Source organism: Coturnix japonica, chromosome 2, assembly GCF_054131305.1.
Source record: "Coturnix japonica strain WE chromosome 2, WE-NBRP24, whole genome shotgun sequence".
Classification (NCBI taxonomy): Eukaryota; Metazoa; Chordata; class Aves; order Galliformes; family Phasianidae; genus Coturnix; species Coturnix japonica.
In genome coordinates this window covers 111,121,303-111,142,354 of record NC_140664.1, presented here as the reverse complement: position 1 = coordinate 111,142,354, position 21,052 = coordinate 111,121,303, and the positions used below count along the sequence as shown (strand labels likewise).

Genomic DNA, 21,052 nt, shown 5'->3' with positions numbered 1-21,052 from the left:
TTGGACTGGACAAGATTTGGTACGCATTCAGATTGCTATTACTTCCTGGACAAACACTGATACTGCTTTGTTTTCCTTTGCTGTTCAGCAAGTTCCATGGAGGGAGACCTTACTTTTGGAAGATGTTGTAAAATGCAATCTAAATCTGAGGTGCTACGTTAAAACATGACATTCATACCTCCCATATGCTGACTGCTGTGTTCTCTTTCCAGCTTCGTCATCTTCCCCGATGACTGAAAGACCTCCCTCTTCTCCTTTGTTATACAACTTCATCGAACTTCATCTTTCATGCTTAAAAGAAAGAGCTCAAAGGGAACAAGGAAGTTCCTTAAACGCAAGCGGAACTTTCAGCCATTTTATTTTTAAAAGGAGACAGAGACTTTCTATTTTCGTGCTGCATGACAATAGAGGCAAAGTAACATCTGCTATCCACCCATGAGGAAGGGCTGCAGAATTACATCCTGGTGGCATTTATTGGCACACCTGTAGCAGTTAATGGCTCCTGGTGCAAGTCTACTTTCCCTGATGAGTGCTACTTTAATCCCATTAAGGTGTACAAACAGATACTTGCCTGCAGCATTTTTGAATTGACAGGAAGGTGTCTACTTGGAGTGACAGGTGGCATTCGGATAGTCCCCAAGAACAGTTCTCTCCATCACTTGGTGTACCAGCCATCACAGTGGTTGACTAGAGAGGACCATGGCATGATCTCGCTTCTCAAGACTAACCAGATAAGGCTGAAAATTAGAACATAAATTAAAACAAACTATGATTTTTTCCTCTAAACCTCTACTTTAGCCTAAGGCATGGAAATTCACAGTATTTGCATACGATATGCTCGAGAAGAAAATTTAAGCCTATTACTACATATCCTAATCTTGTTTAAAAATGATGCAAGCCTGCCTGTAGGGAAGAAAAATGAGCAATCCCCAGAGTTTTTCACCAAAAAAAAATCCCCAGATATCTGTGTGGTTCCTTGCTGGCTAACAACCAACAGAGAACCAAAGAACTTGCAACACAGCAATAGCAAAGGGCTGATTGTTCAGGGTGCCAGCACTCCTGAGTGTTATGTATAGGTCCTCAAAGCAGTGTCTGGTTATGAGAAACATGAATATGGTATCTTAGCATCCTGCCCAATACGTTCATTTCAAGAGCAGTGCAGGGACGTTTGGTTTCACTCTCACCTATTGCTGGAGCTGGTAGTGTCCTCCTACTTGGAACATCTGGGGCAAAAACATTTGTTTTCTGAAGCCTGGCATTTTTTTACGCAGGCTGTTGAAGACAGTATTACTGATATGAATGAGAGACACATAGGCACTTAGAAATACTGTAATTTCAGTGAATGCTGAATACAATGACCCTCAAAAAGGAAGGAGCTGTAAAATGGGTGATGTGTTTGCATCTTGGTGGACAACAGAAATCCCATCTTGTACAGAGCTATAGGAACTTAAGATCTTCCTTAAAAGTGTAATCATCTTCCTTCATTCAAAATCTTAGTTTTTTCTATGCAGGAAGGCCACATATATGCAGCTAGCTGGTGCTAGTGCTAGTGCACTAAGCAGCACTGGGCCTTACCTCAGCCCATGTTGGGGCTCCTCACAGGCCCTTGTCTGATGGCCAACAGAAGACGGGTGATGTGCTTTGACCAAAACAGCTCTGCAGTCTGTTAAACTCTTCAGTGGTAGGAGCATTTAATCTGATGGTCTCACCTGAAAACAGCCTCCTGCTTGCAAATCTCCCCGGTTATCAGGAGCAAAAGTGGCATGGGCTTGCTTGCACCCAGAGTGATTCTTAGAGTCTAGGAGTTAGAGTCTAGGAGTTACCATACTGATGCTGGAAACTGGGCATTCAACAGGTGCCATTATCCAGGACTGGCTCTCTGGGTACACCTTTGTACCTGACTGTAGCTAGGAGTAGTTTTCATATGCAGAGAATCTGAGGAGCAGAAATGTGAATTCAGGTTCCTCCTTCTCTTGAATGCTACGTAAGGCATTCATGAGCATCTGCCGTGGGAGCGTGCAAGGATACTCAGCACTTCTGGAGTCACGCACACACACAGACAGAAAGAGCAAACAAACCAAAAGTAAAGTAAGGGACAGCAATGGCAGAAGGTTTTGGAGCCTTAACATGGGAAATGGCAATTGAAATTTTATTTTATTTCACTCTGAAGGTTTAACCAAACACATTGGCAAGAGTGGAGAAACCGGGCTGTGTGCAGGAAGCAGAACACGAGCTATACTGAACTGGAAAGGAGGAGCTCTCTGTGTGCTATCACACACAGAAAGTGGGAGGCAGGAGCTTCCCTCCTGCTGCGTTTGCCCTTGGTGGTATCAGGAGGCAAAACCTGGGCTCACCTCATTGGGCTGTTCCTGCCCTTTGGCACCTTGCAGCTGGACCCATTGATTTGGTGATGGCCAAACATGCTGCTGGCCGTGTGCTTTATTCTTGTGGTTTGTACCACACCAGGGGAGAACAAAACAGAATATAGATGCTATGGCTCAGGAAGCCGGGCACACGCTGATGGCAGCTACTGAAAGTCACTGTGTTGCTTGCAACTCAGTGCTAATATCTCCCAAGTGGGCAAAATTACTGCAGCTGCCTTTGCACTGCAGGCAGAATGGGACATTACTTAAACTGGTATTCTGCCTCTTTCCCTAGGCTCTCTGGATCAGTCTGGATAGAGATTCAGACTGTTCTGGAGCTGCCAACATCTGGCTTCTTTACAAAGCAGAGTCTGAGCGAGGACATCTTACCTCAGTCGTTATGTCAGCATCTCCCTGTGCCCCATGTCATGCCCTCCCCATTCCAGAACCAGGATCAGCTCTTCCTCTGTTCTTCTCTATTTGGCAAAATCACACGGTGACACTCCAAAAGCCAACCAGCAGCACAGCCCGAGCAGCTCCCCCCAGCCCATGGTAGCCCATGGCTGAGCTGAATGGACACACTCGTCCTGGGCAAATAATCCCTCAGCGGAACGCCAAAATTCCCAGCACCCCTCCCTGTGTGGTGAAGGAGATAAGGCTGCAGATAGCGGGTAAATAACAGCGTGGCATTTCCTGCGCCTGCTGCCCCAGGGAGCCCTGGGTGCTGACCTTATTCCACCGCTGTGTGATGGAAACGCCAGAGCGATGGGGACGTGTCCAGGTGTGGCTCACAGAGAGGTGTGTGTGTGTGACAACGTATAAGGTGGACATGTTGTAGCGGCTGAAACCAGGGCATCCAATTTCATGGTTATGTGTAATAAAAACGGAACGAATGAAAATAGAAAACAAGTAGAAAGAATTTTTAAAATCCTTAAAAAAAATAAAAATAAAATAAAAACGAGAATAAAGGTGTATAATAAAAGCAGTGAAAATGTATCAATGGATAAGATGTATAAAACGCAATAAAACATAAGACACACGCCACACCTGCGTGCAGGTACGGGACCCCGCAGGAGGCTGCCAGACCCACCCCCCGCCCCGACCCCCGGCCGGGGCCAGGTGAGCGGCGTTGCGGCCCGCAAGGAGTTACGGGGAGGAAAAATGACTTCATGCTTCTGCCTGGCCCGGCTCGCCTCCCCCCCCGGCCCCGTTTCACAATCCCAATGCTCTCGGACGGGGCGAGTGAGTGCTGTGTCAAGCCCAGCGCAAGCACAGGGCACACACCCCCGTGTTCTCATGCCGGATTTTCCCGGACCATGAATAATCTCGAAGCCCCCTCGATAAATACACGTTCAGGGATGCCCGGAGCTCATTCGACCCGCCAGCCTCCCCGACGAGCAGCGAAGCCGCACCATGAACTTCACCGAGGGATGCGAGGCGACGGGACGGCGGCCGGGGAGCCGCATCCGGAGAGCGCCCCGTCCCGGCCCCGCCGCGCTGCTGCTGCTGCTGCTGCCGCTGCTGCCGCCGCCCGCCGCCGCCGCCCCGCTGCCCGACTCGTCCGGGGAGGCCGGGCTGGAGGAAGAGGCGGGGGCCCTGCCCGACTGCGAGTCGCTGGCCTGGCTGCTGCACAACCGCGCCGCCCGGCTGCAGGACGAGGTGGGTACGGGGCGCTGCGGGGACCCGCGGGCCGCCCTCGGGGCTCGGACGCGACGGCAGCTGTCGGTGTCTCTCCGCAGATGTGCGAGAAGTTCACCGTCTGCGAGAACAGCATGGAGATGCTCGTCCGGAACAACCTCAACCTGCCCAAGGTGACGGAGGAGGACGGCTGCCTGCTCGCCGGCTTCGACGAGGCAAGGAACCTCTCCGCTCCTTCCTCGGGCGGCCTTCGGCCAGACCCGGGCGCTTCTGAAGGGCGCCGTGCCGGGCATCCCGAACTGCTGCTGATGTTCTCGCTTCTCTCTCCGCAGGAGAAATGCCTGAGGAAGCTCTCCAGCGGCCTGTTCGCCTTTCAGACCTACCTGGAATTCATTCAAGAAACTTTTGCTAGCGAAAAGCAGAACGTCGAGTCGCTGTGCTATGGCACAAAGCACCTGGCGACCACGATCCGGCAGATGGTGAGTGGCGTGCAGGGCAGCTGGGGCGTGCGCTGCTGTGCAGTCAGGAATAGGTGCTGCCCGAGGCTGAGCATTTCCCACTGTCACTTATCCCATCAGCAGCAGGTGCTGACTGCCTGCGCCGCTTTCCCTCATGACTAACCTTCAAGTTTTACGAGCCCGTGTTTCATACTCTTCTCCCAACTGTCTGTTTCTATTCCTGACTACCAAACAACAACCAAACACATCAGGCTGCTTTAAAACCAACGTGCTCAGGCACTTGGCTCAGAGCTGCAATTCGGTCTCATTCCCCCCCAGTGCTGCTCAGCCCTGTGAAGTACAGTAACTTTGTACAGTCAGAAATGACTGCAAATACAAAGAGCTGGTTTTCTTTCAGTTGGGTGAAGGGGATGATACCCATTTCTGACTGCTCTTTTCTGTGTTTCGGGGAGCTTTAAAAGATCACGCTTCAAAACTGGCTTCATTCCTGCAGCACTTACTCATGCCCATAACCCTTCCCTTCCTATAACCCTTCCTACTTTGCCAGCAGTGAAACTATGGGTGAGTGAGGGCTGCCCAGGTGAGGGGGAGCCAAGAACTACAGAACTTTCTGGCCACGATTCCCTGCCAGGTGTTTTCAGCACCCGAGAAGGGCATTGTGTGCACTTAATGCCTTTTCTACCACACTTATTTATGTTCCTCATTCTTTAAGTGAAAGGAAGCTGAACTGCTTTTTCTTCACACTGTATTTGCTAAGAATAATAGCCCTGGATTAAGACAGCTACCAGCTTCAAACTTGATATATTGTTTGTAGAAAGTTTGTTCTAGGGCTGGGTGAGACCGGCCTGCTGTGGGATTATAGGGCTGAGGCAGTCAGAGCGGGTGGCACGGAACGGAGAGGGCACACAGAGCCCTGTGCTTGTAGGGACTGTGGAGATATGGAGAAAATCAGGAGCTTTGGCTTGCAAGGTGGACATTTCTTTATGAGAGCAGTCCATGTCAGGCTGTTTGAGGTGAGGATGGCAGGTGGAGACAATCTACTTGTGTTCCAGTCCATGCATTAGCAAGCTCCCTGCCTGGATATCTAACACACTTGTGAGCAAGGATGGAGAAGCCAGTATGGTTTAGGCCAAAACACATCCCATGTCCCCAGGCAGCACATCGGAGTGTGAGGCACTTTGGGCCAGGCCACCCCAATCCCAACAAGCATTAGTTGGTCTTGTGGAGGGGCAGGGATAGGTGTGCCTCAAAACCTACCACAGAGGTGGGGCTGCTGGCCCCTGTACGGAGATGAAGGGTAGGAAGCTGGGACACATTCTTACCTACAGTCTGACCCAACGTTCTGTTTCCCACAGGTGATAAATCCCGATGAAGTGGTCATCCCAGACTCAGCCTCCCAGAAATCCCTCCTCTCCAAGCTGAAGTCAGACAAGGCCTGGATAGAGAAAATCACCACGCACCTCATCCTCCGAGACTTTACTTCATTTATGGAGAAGACCGTGAGGGCCGTTCGCTATTTGAAAAACACCAGGAGTTTCAGTGCCTGAATGTTTTAGTTCGGGCACAGTCCTCTGTTACCGATCTGTCACGTGGCAGATGGCAGTGTTGTTCCATTTCAGGAACCAGATAGTAACAATGGGTTGCATTCGTAGACGTTCCCATTTCCTTCTAGGAACCTATTTATTGTATTTAAAATATTTATTCTTTTCTAATGTTTTTCTATTTATATTTAATATTTTCAATATTTCGAAATAATAACTTAAGCAAAACACCTGTTTCATTTCTTACGGTACTATTCAGAATATCTACTTATTTATTACGTATTCAGCGCCAAAGAAAATGCCCTAAATCCAGACTGTTGTGTAACTTATGCTTTTAAAATATTTGAGAGATTGTATTTTTTATCTATTTATATTTTTTAAACAAATAAAAGCTCAATGGAAAAACAACCTGTTGAACCTGTGTTAACTTTAAACAAGACTGAAGAATTCCATTGTATCCAGTTTTTAGCGCCTGGAATTATCAAAATAACCCTTTTAAATAACGTAATCCGTATAATTAAATCAGCTATCTCTGAAGGCTGCTCCGAAAGTAATGCCTCCTATTTTATTATGTCAGTCCACTACATCAGAGGCAGATGTTGGTCATGTGGCAGCAGAGGTTGAACCTTCCCACCAATATCCCATTATGTGTCACTGATGTGTGACAGATGGCAGCAGGGAGGCAGGCTGACAGAGTGGCGGCTGACATGGAAGTGCAGATGAAGCAAAGGTGAATCCCTCCATGCAGAAAGAATGGCACCCATTGACATTCATCAACACTTGCTGAATGCTTGAGGAGACCAAACAGTGGATGTGAGCTCAGTGAGGCAGTGGGTGACGTCTTTCAGCAGTGGCAACAAGAATGTGAAAGACAAGCCATGTTTTGGACAGCCATGCACAGCTGTTATGTTACAAAATGAAGAGCATCTTGATCAACTCATCCACAAGTATCAGATAATAACGGTGGTGATTATGTTGAAATATAATGTTTTGTAGCTGAGAATTTGCTCTATGACATAGTGTTGTTATGCTCTTTGTTGCAGTTTCCATGGAAAGAAAGGGAAGACATTACTTTCAGAGTGACCTACACAGGGCATCTATACATACATACACAGATAGCACAGTCAACATACAGTTCTTACCAAATTAACTAAATTAAGTTTGATTTTATCACCTGATTAGACACTGCTGTCTTCCAAGGGAATTCTCCAAATTGGATTAAACATCTGAGACAGGGGTTCAGGCTAGAAATTAGGGGGAAGTTTTTCACTCAGAGGGTGGTGACGCACTGGAACAGGTTGCCAAGGAAGTTGTGGATGCCCCACACCCTGGAGACACTCAAGACCAGGCTGGATGTGGCTCTGGGCTGCCTGGTCTAGCGATGTCAGTGATACAGAGGTAAAAATTAGTCCTTAGACTGAGTGCCAAACCACTGAAATATTCTTTAGCTCTATCACCTCTTTTGCTGTGGCTGTGAACGTACTCATATAACTAAACTTATAGGAATTTTAGCTCAAAGCGCACATAAAAGACGGGCTCCCTTGAGCCTTGTTAGTCTGATGTGAACAGTGGAACATTAATTACTCTCTCTGGAGCAACACAATGAGATGAAAGGTATGCTCTGGAATGTGGATAAGGATGTCAGTAAACTCTTCTCTTCCTCTGAGCGATCTCCTGATCATCCACACAGACATTCCACTGCTGGAGATGCCAAAAGAGTGAGCAGTCAGCTCACAGCCCGCATCTCAGAGGCTCAAAACAAAGCAAAGTGCAATTGCTTTTCCCAATATGGTAAAACCATAGGCTCAAATTGTGCAACACCTCAGGAAAGAATGAAGGGACCTCAAAGTAGTCGTTTTCAAGATGTCTCTCGCGAGAGGGATTTTCTTGCAAGACAGAAGATAGCACTTTTGTTGTCCTGCATGTGGTCTAACAGACATAGAATCATAGAACTAACATACAAAAATCTAGTTGGCCTTTTTGCAGAGGTTTTCTTAGTGACTACTTGGTGAGAGAGCATTCTGGCACCTACTGTGTCTGTGACAGCTACAGGAAAGCCATGAGAATGACTAAGTCATTTTGCTCTTTGTAAGTAATATGCAACAATCTGTCTTGAAGCTACTGGGCTGCAGTCTTGTATGCAAGTGACTTTGAGAACGAAATAAGGTATTTGAATCTATTAGTCTTGATGAAATTGTAGAGTATCTTCAATAAGAATTCAGTAAGTGTCTTTTGAGGTAATGTATGAGGGGTTTACCACCAAGGATCTCAATCTTGCTCCCCCTTTGCTAAAGATATGGGCTTAGATAGCAGCTATGAAAAGCACAGTCTATTCACAAGTACAGTATGAATCACCCTGCCTCTGATTAACAAAGCAGAGCTCAATGTGGATCTCCAGTTTTCCTTTTTAAGCACTGTATTACTGTGACAGTAGCAGGGAACAAAATAAACAAAAACCAGAAACATTTTCTCTCTCCTCTACCAGCAGAAGGTGATCGACTGCCTAAGATCATTCTTAGTTATTGCGTACACTTCAGCTAAACAAACTCACTCTTTGGATTGAACTCCTTGAATTCCAGGAGGCATCTAAACTGCAGAACGGTGACATTTCATGTAACAGACTGAGGAAGACGCACATTCCCCAAAGGCACCCTTCAGCTGGTGGCTGCTGAGGCTGTCCAGCATTCCAGTAAAGGTGTAAATGTTACTACATCTTGGGATGTAAGAGACAGCAAAGATTGCTTGCTGGGAGGGAAGGTCAACCTCGAGTTCTTCCTGGAGAGGAGGATCAGTGGATGCTGCTGATGCAGTTGCTGAGTTGCCACTATTTTATCTGCAGCTCCTCCACAGACATCTCCATAGAATCATGGAATCACGTAGGTTGGAAAAGACCCTTAAGTCCAGCCATCAACCTGGGCTACCGAGTCCCACCACTAACCACATTCCTCAGGGCTACATCCACACATCTCTTAAAACACCTCCAAGGATGGGGACACCACCACTTCCCATGTCAGCCTATTCCAGTGCCTGATCAACCTCTTCATGAAGAGATTCTTCCTAATGTTCAATTTAAGCCTCATTTTAAGCAGAAAGTACAACAGATTGTTGAAAAAGTCTGTATCCATTTCTGACACCTTTGCTGCCATTAATAAGGGGTGATGGCTGAGAGGTTAGAAAGACAAAGCTGGCGCTACAGAGGTGTAGAAGCTACAGTACCAATGGATCTGATGAATAATGAGCCACTGGATGAGCTCAGCCAACTTAATAAACTTCAATTGGCTTCTGCCACTGTTACTTGTAACTAATAATTTTTCAGAATTCAGTTTACACAATGAAATGGCAGAAAGGTGAATACACAGCAGTACACATCAAAGTCACATCCCAAAGTTCCAGAAATGCTGCTGAGTTTACGTGCTATTACAAACCTTGGGTATTTGATGGGAAACTTTCTTTAAACTCTTGCTTTTCAACCACTTCCTCCACAAAGTCTTCACCAAATAAACAAACTTCTGCAATTTCAACACATTTACCCAAACCTTCGTATACTTTCAAGGCCGACTTTGGGGACTATAAAGTAACACAGTAGAGAAATATTAGTAGTTCAAAGATGTTCCTCAAATTCCAAGTCTCATATCCCTCTTGATCACATGGCTCAAAGGCCCAGGACTGGGTTACATGAGCGTACAGAATTTGAGAGAAGGGAGACCGTTAAGGATGAAGGTACAGAGGATCTTCCAGTGCTGCTGAAAAAGACCTGTATTCCAGTTGCTGGGCCACGAATTGCACCATTTGGGAAGTTTCTATGAGAATAAAGTGGATCCTGAGAAATCACATGAGGATGTAATTGCGAATCCATGTTTACCTAATTTCCCAGGTCAGTAACTGCTCACTGCTTTGCACTTTATCTAATTTTTAATAGAAATTTGATTTCTTAATTGCAAGAAAATATGAGTAAATCCTCTTTTCCACTTAGCAGATTTGCATATCCCTCCGCCTTACCCATTCCCCAATCCTGAATTAATATAAACATAATCAAGAAACAATGCACGTAAGCCACAAACAATTACTGCATCACATACCATCATGGAAAACTATTTAGAAATTGCAATTAAATAGCTTGTTTTGAAAAGTAAATTAGTCATACGACATTAAAGCAGGATGTGGTTTCTACTCCTGTGGTGAGAACAGATGTAATGAGCTTTTATTTCCAAAAGTCATCGTCGCTATCATCATAACTTAAATTCCAACTCCATAATGAGGTGCTTCCAAAAATATCCCGATTGTTTTAGCAAATTTTCCTGTTAAAAATGGGTTAGATCCCTGTTTCATTAATATGATGCAATAAGAGCATAAAAAGCACTGTCATCTACAGCCATCTCACTGCATAGACAAGCACTGGTTTTAGACATAGCCAACACGTGGGCCCACTGTCACAAATCATGAAAGTTGCTTTGCTTTGCAGTGTTTACATGTTTAAAAGCCATATGGTAAAAACTCTGAGTTCTACTGATGACTTAATTAGAACAAAAGTACCACACACCAACACCAAAACAGGCCCCAAACTCACAATCTCTTCCAGCATGACACACCAAGCACTGCAGGAGAAACAGCCATTCTTCATTCCTGGCTTCCTCATAGCTGCTCTCCTCAGACACCAACCTGAGGTGACACCATTACCCCATGTCACTCCTGCAGCCCCTGTGGCCAGCACCTTCTGGCATGGAAAAATGTTATTTTCCTCATATGTGAGTAGATGAGGCACAGCGAAGGCTTCTCACACTGATAGCCCCGTGTTGCCTTCATATTTGGTAGGCAGCATAGTGAGCTACAGCAACTTCTGATCTTCCTACAGCTGGTCCAGGCAAAAACATTCCCAAGCGTAAACTTGAGTTCAGCTGTGGAATTCAGAGCATAATTCCCAGTAAACTACCATCATTGACTTCATTCCACATTAGAGCTCACAGTGGTCTCAAGGGAGTGCTCCACAGGCCTCACGACTGAAAAGAATCCCTGCTTGGCTACAGAAGCCACTGATTCACTCAACTGAGATTTACTGATCAATGGAGTGAAGCAGGAATTTGAACAGTGAAAGGTTCTGTCTAAATGAATTCCCAGAACCACATTGACTTTTTAAAAAGAACAATAATTGCAGACATTTAGCAATACAGCATGATCAAAAGTTTGCCACCTGGTGTAAAGTGAAATTCTAAATGTAAGGATTGCAGTATTTATTCAATAATTCCAGATCTTAAAATAAGCTGAACAGCAACTACTTACACAGGAAAATTGCAGCACTGAATCCAGTCTGTGCTCAGTATATCCATGCTTACATAGATCCTTTTAAGAAAAGAGACAAGAACAGTTCCCAGTTCTCTGCCTATTGCCAAATAATACAATTCTTGGCAAGCACAGAGCAACCATGTGGTGGTTAAGACCCACAAACCACATCCGCAAATGTCTGACACTGAGCAGAACATGAGAAATAGACTTCTGCAGGTGTTTTGGTGCACACAGAGTTGCATTCTGAGCACTGCACAGCCTTGTGGAATGCCAAAGTTTTTTATAATAATAAAAGTATATATCTCAATTCAAAGATACCCAGAGATGAACAAATTTAGAAGAAAACAAAGGCCAGGTCTGCACAGAGCAACCAGCAGCACAGGCTTACTTACATTCAGGCAGAAATCTTTCAAGAACATTGAAATGTTTAAAGCATCAACACCAAGCTGAGTGGTGCAGTTGACAATCATAGAGGGAAGTGATGCCATCCAGAGCGACCTGTATAGACATGACAAGTGGGCCCATGCGAACCTCATGAAGTTCAACAGGGCCAAGTGCAAGGTCCTTCATGTAGGCCAGTGCAATCCCAAACACAGATACAGGTTAGGTGGAGAATGGCTTGAGAGCAGCCCTGAGGAGAAGGATTTGGAGGCTTCAGTTTGTGAAAGACTAAACATGAGCTGTCAGTGTGTGCTTGCAGCCCAGAAGGCCGACCGTATTCTGGATTGCATCAAGAGAACCCTGACCAGCCAGTCAAGGGAGGTGAATCTGCCCCTCTGCTCTGCTCTCTGAGACCCCACCTGGAGTACTGCGTCCAGGTCAGGGGCTCCCAACAGGAGAAAGAAACGGAGCTGTTGGAATGGGTCCAGAGGAGGGCCACAAAGATGATCAGAGTGCTGCAGCACCTCCTCTACAAGGACAAGCTGAGAAAGCTGTCACTTTTCAGCCTGGAAAAGAGAAGGCTCTGAGGAGACCTTATTATGGCCTTCCAGGACCTGAAGGGGGCCTACAAGAAAGCTGGGGAGGGACATTTTATAAAGGCATGTAGCGAGAGGACAAGTGGAAATGGTTTTAAACTGGAAGAGGGTAGATTTAGACTAGACATCAGGGAGAAATTCTTTACTGTGAGGGTAGTGAGACACTGGAACAGGTTGCCTAGCGAGGCTGTGGATGCTCCCTTCCTGGAGGCATTCAAGGTCAGGCTGGATGGGGTTGTGAGTGACCTGCTCTAGAGGGAGGTGTCCCTGCCTGTAGTAGGGGGTTGGAAGTAGGTGATCTTAAAAGCCCATTCCAAGCTATACAATCCTATGATTCTGATTCTAGTTATTATGAAGAAAAATCTCTACCCAAAATTCATACCTGTTACATTGATCCAAGGGGGTTGAATGTCACCAAATATACCAAAACAAATGGTTATTTATATTCATGATTGTATATCATTATATCTATATTCCAATCGTTAAATATATTCATGGTTAAATGAATTGCCATTTTATGTTATAAAGACTTGGAAACAACACACATCCATTTCAAACTGGATTTAATTCCACCACAATCCAAATAAGTTACGTCCATATAAACTCCATTTTATTGTATGTACAACCTATGTCATTAGCAAGCTGACAGAGTCAGCTGGTGTGTTTGCCTCATCCTCTGGAAGGTACGAATCTTCAAACACATTCTCTGTCCACCGGCTGGTTCTAGAGCAGGACAGCCACATCTTTCATCCCCAGAGCAGACTGAAAGGGGAGGGGGGAGGAAATTCAAGTCAGATTTGCAGTACATACTCGTTTTTAAATAGGCTTCTCTAAAAAGCAAGTCAGAACAAAAAGCCCTATGAAAGTATAGAATAAACACTATACAAAAAAAAACCAACGAACCACTCAAAACACATTGCAATGAAGCTGTATGCCCAGAAAAAGGAGAACTTATAAGCCTCTGAGTAGACCCAAATACCTGCACATGTACTCTGGTATCACATGCATACTTTATGCTCTGCAGACACTCACTGCAAGAAAAAAGCCTCAAGCTGCCAGTGAAACTGAGCACAGGAACACTGCCAGCAAACAAACAACCTGAGCAAATGGCACCACAAAAGACTTTGCTGCAACTGTAATGTGACCTTGACGTGTTTTTCCCATGCTTCCTATAGTTAGAAGTAGCTCCTTCATATGGCACGAGGCAAAAATAATTAATCTATTACTTTGCAAACAATGCAGTCCATCAATTATTTCTCTTAGCAGTACCTGGCTCTGGACTGTTGTCAGATTTCAAGATCATTAAAAGAGCCACATTTCCTTCAAAACCTTCATTTCAGAAATTTTATCGGTGGAAATACTCCAATAGAATTCAAACACCACAAGGATTCAAGTGTTACTAATGCCAGGACATTGCAGCAGTGTCAAACTGTCCCCTAACCAAGAGGTAAGATGAGCAAATGCTTTTTGATTCATTGCAATGACAAATATTGAAGGCTGTATCTCTGTATTTAATGCAACTTTACTACCATATTTACAAAGAGGGAAGGAGAATGGATGAAATGGCTCTTGCTGCTTCATGTGAACGACCAGAGGTAACACCTAAAACTGCCTATAACAGCTCTGCTTCTGCATGTACATTTGGATGTAACACGTACCTCCAGATTGTTGGCTCAGGCATTCCTGGATCTGCCCCCCTCCTAAAACCTGAACAGAAATATACATTAGATAAACACACACGTGTACATGTAGTTTTAGATGTTGTTGAGAATGCAACTGAATGAGACAGCATCAGCAGTGACACCTATGACTGGCATAAGGAACCACCGTGAGCCTTAACAGGCAATGTTCTGTAATGAACTTATAGTGCTATCTCAGTAATGGCTTATTTAATCCAGGGTGAAAGGATTCTAAGTGTTGGATTGATTAAACTCGGGACCTTTTGTTCTAACTGCCTTGCAGGGCGAGTTAATTACAAAGAGCTCATCTCCAGCTATTGACTTAAATCCTGATTCACTAAGGCAAGCATATGCTAGGTAAGCAATCCAAGGTTCAGTTTATCAACCAGCTTTCTTGCTGGGCTGTAAATTAAGTCCTGAAGCACAATTATACACAACGATCCTGTTTCACAGAGCTGTAAAGGCCTCATTTACCTACTTAACACAGGAGCTGACACTTCAAGCATAAAAACACCTACAGCAGGCAAAGGTGCCACCTGCATTGGTGTCCTTCCATTAAGGCAAAGCCTGCACTGCCTGGTTCCTTGCAGTTACATAACAGAAGCACACTGAGCACCCAGGGAAAGGTACAGCAGCCGACACAGCACATACAGCTCCTCCGGTGCCCATAGAGCAGCTCTCAGGTACCGCCCTAAAGGCGGAGCCTTCACAAAACCCCACGAGAGCGAAGTAGGTCGCGGGAATGGCCGCCCCCGGAACCATAAAATAACCGATAAAATAAGGATGGGAACGTAATAACCTAATGCTACGTAATGCGGCAGAGCTCAAAGCGACCTCCCCTTCTAGTTAAAGCCCGACGGGTCGCACACCAAACCCCGGCCGCTTCCACGTCGCACATGCTCAGGGCACAGCGTAGGGAGGGCTCGCCCCGTGCCCGCACGTGTCCCTCCGCACCCCCACGTGTCCCCCCGCACCCCCATGTGTCCCCCCGCACCCCATCCTCACCTTGGCCACCCGCCAGCCGCCCCCCCTCGCTCCCCACCCCGTTCCCGGGTCCATCCCGTCCGGTACCCGCAGGCACTGACCTAAATAGAGCACGACCGGGATGAAACCCCAGCGGATGGCGAACTGACCGCCCTTGAAGAGCTGCTGCAGCCGCTGCTTGGCCTCCTTGCTGAGCTTCGGCATCACGGCGGTAGGGACGGACAAGGAGGGGAGGAGCGGAGCGGACCGCCCCCCACGTCATGCGGCGGCGGTGGGAGGTGCTCGGAGGGGGGGATGGGGCCTTTCCGGGGCGGTGAGATGGGGGTCGGTGGGGGTAGAGGCTTGGAGTTGTTTTTTGCGCTCCGATGTGGCCCTGCGTCGAGGTTGGAAGTGGCTGCGGGTAAGTGAAGGGCAGAGCTGAGGCTTACTCCCAGGAGGGGAGTAAACTCTTCGAAAGGGCTGACAATAGCAGGACACGGGGAAATGGTTTTAAGTTAAAAGAGGGAAGATTTAGGTTGGATGTTAGGGGGAAGTTCTTCACTAGGAGAGTGGTTAGGCCCTGGAACAGGCTGCCCAGGGAGGTTGTGGATGCCCCGTCCTTGGAGGTGTTCAAGGCCAGGTTGGACGGGGCCCTGGGCAACCTGATCTAGTAAATGTGTATGTTTGGTGGCCCTGCCAGGCAGGGGGTTGGAACTACATGATCCTTGAGGTCCATTCCAACCCGGGTCATTCTGTGATTCTGTGAGTGGCTTCTTTGTCAGCTGAACAGCTTATCCCTGTTGGGGTTAGGCACTGGTGTCATAGTTCAGTAGGTGAACATCAGTATGAAGGGACTGTGAGTCTACGTGTTCATGTAAGGAGTTTGCCTTCATGCATTCTCAGCCTTCAAACATCCTCTAAATGATGCCAGCCATAGGATTTGTTATGTGGATTGGCTGTGTTAGTTATGCTTGATGAGGACTGCCATCAACCAGCTCTTTATGCTGCTCATGTAGGTAAGAAATTACTGGTAGTTCATCCTTCAAAGTGTTGAACAAACCGTTCCCAGTGTAATGTTGCTGTCGGAGCTTTATCCAGTTGTTAAGTGAACAGTTTTGTTATTGTGAGCAGATTAATGAAGCACTTTCAGTAACAAATCCAGAATTTATGGAACATGTTAATGAAAATCTTCCTGTGGCAATCTCAGGCAGCTGACATCACAGGTGCATCACCCATAGAAGACAGAACTGCTTCTGAAATGCTCTATCAGTTGTCTTTTCTAGTTAGTATTAAAGGTGATTTTGTACTTACGAGGTGGTCACACATTCCTGCTTTGTCACTAGTTACATCAGTGTGTGCTCAGAGATATGATTTAGCAGTGGGTTGTTAGAGTCAGGGTACTATGGTTAGGCCGCGGTTGGACTTGATCTTTGAGGTCTTTTCCAACCAGAGTTATTCTATGATTCTGTGGTTTTACTTTATTATGATGATTAAACCATCTATTGTGCCCGTGTAAGGATGGTCCTTCCATTCGATTTTAATATTCCCATTCATTTCATACATCCCAGCTACTCTGCAGTACTGCCGCTCTGGGAAATGCACCTTTTCAGTTTGCAGAGGCCACATTTCACAGGATAAATAGAAATAGAAAGCACTACTGCAGCCAGAAAAGACTTAGGCTACGTGATTGTACTACTTGGGAAACAGCACAATTCTAGGACATCTCATTCACTCTCAATAGTTGTAAAAGGAATATCAGTTGGGGTTAAATACAATCTCAACAAATTAAAAGGCTGGCAATAATCAACCACATGAAGTTCAACAAGAGCAAGTGTTATATTCTGTACCTGGGCTTGGGCAGTCCTGGCTGTACATGCAGACTGGCGGACGAGAGAATTGAGGTTTAACATGGAACTGAGAGCAAACACAGTAATGACATTATTTTTCATTTTAGCTCCTGAAGCCAGCAGAGGAGAAACAGCAGCCTGAGGTGAAACAACATTCAACAGAACCTCATCAGGTGCTTTCAGAGGACTCTGAAAAAAGTATTGTTGTGCTTAAAAATGGAATATTAGCCGCTACTCAGCTTTATTTGCTTTCAAAACCTGACCGTCTCACTCACTCCATTGTAATTTAAGAATGAAAATGACATATTGCAATAAAGATACCGTTACCTTTCCATACGTAGTTACTCTAAAAATATAACAGTTCTTAAATGCACATTGCTATGATTGCAGTATTTGGCCAGGGATGAAAACAACCATCTGATTACTTGCATACTCACAGTGATATGCAGAAGTCTGATGGATTAAAGGATTTTCTGAGGCCAGAACTAATATCCGTATTCTCTCGCTCTTTGATTTTAAAGCCAGTTTTGTTTTTTAAAGCATCCGAGGAGTGAAACTGTCAGTGGCTTTAGAAAGACTTTCCTCAAAAGACATTTGACTGCATACTTTTTAATTGTCAGCCAGTCTCATATAGAGATTAAACCTGTAAAGATTGTATAGGATTTAGAAGGTCTGCCTGTTTTAGGCAGATTCCTATATTATGATTGAAACAAATGAGGAACAGAGTGGTGATATTCCCATTTCTAAAACAGACTTTGCCCATCCTGTATTTGTTGTCTGTACCAATTTGGTACACTGAATTAAGGTTAGGCAACATTAAAATGGAGAACGTGAGGTCTTTGTCATCAGTTTACACAAAAGCATCTATGAAAGTGAAGTGTTTCTCTTTGGTACAGGGTATGGAAGCAGAGCATCTGAAAAATAAGAATTGTCATTACAATTCATACTCATCTTCCTATTTTCAAGGTATCTCCTCCCAGCACTGATGTACTGACAGCCTAAAATACCTCTCTGTAATGTTCTTTTAGACTCTTTCCAGTAATGCGTAGAGCACTGTCACCATTTGGGACAATACTCACCGGTGTTGCAGTGTGGCGTTGCTGCTGCTTTCCAGTTGGGATTATTAGAAAGCTCCTACAGCTGATCCACAAGGGCAAAATCAAGACATTCTGGATACTGAGGTTGTTTTTTCAATCCAGATGATTTGTAGCAACAGCACATATGGCACTAATTAATGAGATATGAGTAGACTTTGGCATAGCTTCCTGCTTAAAGAAGAAGATAAACAGTAACAACAGATTTGCTGTGTGCCTTTCACTGCTTCCTATGAAGTGTTATATGTACTCCTGAAGTTTTTATTGTGAATCATAGTCATTTCTGCAATGATTTTATCAGATGGATAGGATATTCAAGCAACTTTTGAGAGATCCTTATGTTCTGCATTAAAGTCCATTAGCCATACTTGCCACAGACTACAAATTTGACCCTAAATTTCAAGCTTTCAAAGGGCTGAAATAAAGTTATTGTTCTGTAATACTTCTTTTTCTTTGCATTTATTCAAGTGAGCGTTCACTATAGGTCCAATAAAATTGCATCTTACTCCTTCATTTTAGGCTTAAGCAGCAGTCACAGGAGATTCAATGCAGTTAAGCATAACAAAGTGTGAAGATGAGATGAAAAATGAAGCAGAGGTGCCTTATCTCCCAGTTCATAGCAGCACAAGTTTTATATTCCAGACACAGTGTCTGGGTTGAAATCGTACTACGTAAATCTGTGTAAGTATTATTTTCCTATTACCTTCCTGCTTTAAATATAGGAAAGAAAATGAGTCTTACTGAGTTAAGGGATGTGTTAATTGCGTGTGGGATTTGTGATGGAAAGTTCTCTCTAAAATAAGCAGTAACTGAAGTTGGTCGTTACATATTAGGAGCAAAAGTTGCTTCTAGTGAGAGAATGCCAGACTGGGCTGACGCTGGTCTCTTCTATGACATTATTACTGGACTGACATGTAGAGCACAAAGTATTTATTAATTATAAAAAATGAAAAAAATAAAGATTATCTAAAGGTGTTGATTAATAAACTGTGTCAGCCTCTATGAATTTAGTTCCCCTTCTTCATTACATAAAGACAATATCGATTCAAAATGTATTAGCAGTGTTTCATTATTGCCAGTGGAGGGCAGACTTGAACTGGAAACTCTTTTTGCCGCTTTGATTTCTGGAACTTATAGTACAAGATAGTCCCTCAAGCTCAGAGCTGGTGGCAATCTCATCACTTCTCCACTATTCTAATTGCTCTTGCACTGGATAAAAGCTTCTTTACAATTGCTGTTTGACACAATGAGTGTTCTGCTACGTCACAGAAATGAAATAGAGAATGTTGGAATAAAAATGGTAATATGAAAGTGGATGAGTCCAGCAAGGATTTGTTCCGTGTTCAGAAGATCATGGAGTTGCTACCTGCCAGCACGTTCTGCTTCCACAGCTCTTACTCATCACAGCTCTTATCCCTGACATATGTCAGCATCCGACGCTTCTTTTACACCTTCTGGGATCCTGTGTTTAGGGATTTCTTCTTCTCCCCAATGGCTTTAAGCCAGAAACATCCCTTTACGTAGAAGATTCTTAGCTTTGTTCATGCTGCTTTTTTGGCATTTGTTTTCTTGGTAAGTTCCGCTTCAGTAGACCGTTGAGTACTAAGTGTATTATGAAGGTCTACGTGGTTTTCTACATTATAAATCACAGATACACTCTAGATTGGCAGGATTCTTCAATACCAGCTTGCAGCATCCCAGTTCCAGAGAGAGATGTGGACAGATCTTTGATCTTAAGGGCCAGAATTTGGTCACATTCACAAACACATTTGAGAGCTTGCAAAAGTGGCCAAGAGAGAGAGCAGGGGGTGTCACTGATGAGCTGCAGAGAAATGGCACCTCCTGGAGAACCATCTAATAGATCGGCTGCATCTGAGTTCTGCTCCTGCTCTGCATTAAGCAAACACGTTTAGCACTGCTGCAGTCACGACTGGAGTACACAGCACACCAGCATATGCTGAAATCCAGGATGCTCAGTTCAACAGGGAGGAGTGGGTCATATAAATGGCGTTAACTGAAATACACAACAAACATACACGTTCTTGTGTTCCTTTTCTTGCAGAAGCCCCAGCTGGTAGTTAAGCAGTTCACAGCACAGATGTCTATGGAAGAGACGCTCCTGCAGCCAGCCAGCCCTGTACTGACAGCAAGCAGTTCTCACTGCAGCACTGTGGTTAGCTGTGTCACGCAACATATAAATCATAAAGACAAAGGCAGCTTTCCCTGGCCAGGTCAGTAAGAAGAAACCACAGTTACCAAATCAGTGTCTTGGCACTGCAACTGCACAGCACCTCAGTGGAGCAGGTTAATGGGGTCGGGTCCCTTCCTCCAGAGGTTTGGCCTCACTCACCTTCAGGCAGCTGAGTTTCTGTTGACTCAAAGGGGAAGAAAGAAGCTTGAGGAATGCTGCTGAAAGGCCTCATGTTGTCTGATGTCCTGTGACAAGGAAAAATAAACTCCTTTGACAACAAGCTGTAACGACTCTGGCTTCTGTGTGAGCTTTCAGTGGCATCAGTACTTGTGCATCCTGCTTTTGGTTTTGCCCTGCTCACTTGCATTATACTGTGCATTGCACAAAGAGCTTTAGAGGCAGCTCTTGTGAGCCAGACTCTGGGAGCAGTTACAGCTGTTAGAACAGAAATAATAATACTGGGTCCAAAAGTCATCCTTGTTTTGTTGTCTGTCACTGCAGTTCCCATGTGCAGAGTAGCTACATGGGAGCTGCGACCTCCAACCAGCAGCAGCTCTCAGGAGGAGCACACATCCATGTGGCTCTGTGACAGTGCTGCAAAATACCACATTTGATTTCTGGGTAAAATGGAAAAGGCAGGATGGTGTTCTTTCACACCACAACTAAAGAGAGACAAGTGCAAGCAGCACGATGTACAAACGCTTACATTTTCATCACAAATACCAGCACTTCTGGGCCTGCAGCTCTGAAAAGCCTGGTGCTTTAGCAGATAGCAGCTCACAGATAGATCCCTGTGCTCTCAGAAATGCAAAGACTTTTGAGAAGTGCCTTTCAGCTCAGCCTGGTGGAGCACAGCACCCTGAGCAACTCCCAGCGGGCTCCTATTTCTCCCCTCTTGGCTTCGTGCATACCCATGTCCTCCAGGTACAGGGAGTTAATGTGGCAGTGATGCGTTTTCACCTCTAACTCAAGGCAGCGAGACACTTCCCCACCTTCTGACAACTAACTGTTATCAGGTCTC

The 21,052-nt window shown here is 45.2% G+C and overlaps 2 protein-coding genes and 1 long non-coding RNA gene across 12 annotated transcripts; 2 read left to right on the top strand and 1 right to left on the bottom strand.

The window, feature by feature from the left end:
• The first annotated feature begins 3,638 nt into the window (after window positions 1-3,638).
• On the top strand, window positions 3,639-6,408 carry IL6 (interleukin 6). Of its 2 annotated transcripts, XM_015853679.3 has the most exons (4): window positions 3,639-4,022; window positions 4,103-4,216; window positions 4,334-4,480; window positions 5,815-6,408. In XM_015853679.3, exons 1-4 carry the CDS (start codon window positions 3,777-3,779, stop codon window positions 6,004-6,006), a joined length of 699 nt encoding a protein of 232 aa, XP_015709165.2. In that variant the 5' UTR covers window positions 3,639-3,776; the 3' UTR covers window positions 6,007-6,408. The 2 variants fall into 2 exon arrangements, with proteins under 2 accessions (XP_015709165.2, XP_015709164.2); XM_015853678.3 differs by having other exon boundaries at window positions 4,103-4,480; window positions 5,815-6,238.
• A 6,395-nt stretch (window positions 6,409-12,803) lies between these two features.
• Window positions 12,804-15,143, bottom strand: TOMM7 (translocase of outer mitochondrial membrane 7). The gene is made up of 3 exons (XM_015853693.2): window positions 15,022-15,143; window positions 13,916-13,964; window positions 12,804-13,019 (listed from the first exon to the last, which is right to left on the bottom strand). Exons 1-3 carry the CDS (start codon window positions 15,122-15,124, stop codon window positions 13,004-13,006), a joined length of 168 nt encoding a protein of 55 aa, XP_015709179.1. The 5' UTR covers window positions 15,125-15,143; the 3' UTR covers window positions 12,804-13,003.
• On the top strand, window positions 15,061-20,311 carry LOC107309158 (uncharacterized). Of its 9 annotated transcripts, none has more exons than XR_014943017.1 (5): window positions 15,211-15,320; window positions 16,854-16,919; window positions 17,643-17,712; window positions 18,360-18,521; window positions 19,903-20,311. It is a non-coding gene; the product is annotated as an uncharacterized LOC107309158 (long non-coding RNA). The 9 variants fall into 9 exon arrangements; XR_014943016.1 differs by having other exon boundaries at window positions 16,854-16,944; XR_014943011.1 differs by lacking the exons at window positions 15,211-15,320; window positions 17,643-17,712 and adding an exon at window positions 15,061-15,198.
• The last annotated feature ends 741 nt before the right edge of the window (window positions 20,312-21,052 follow it).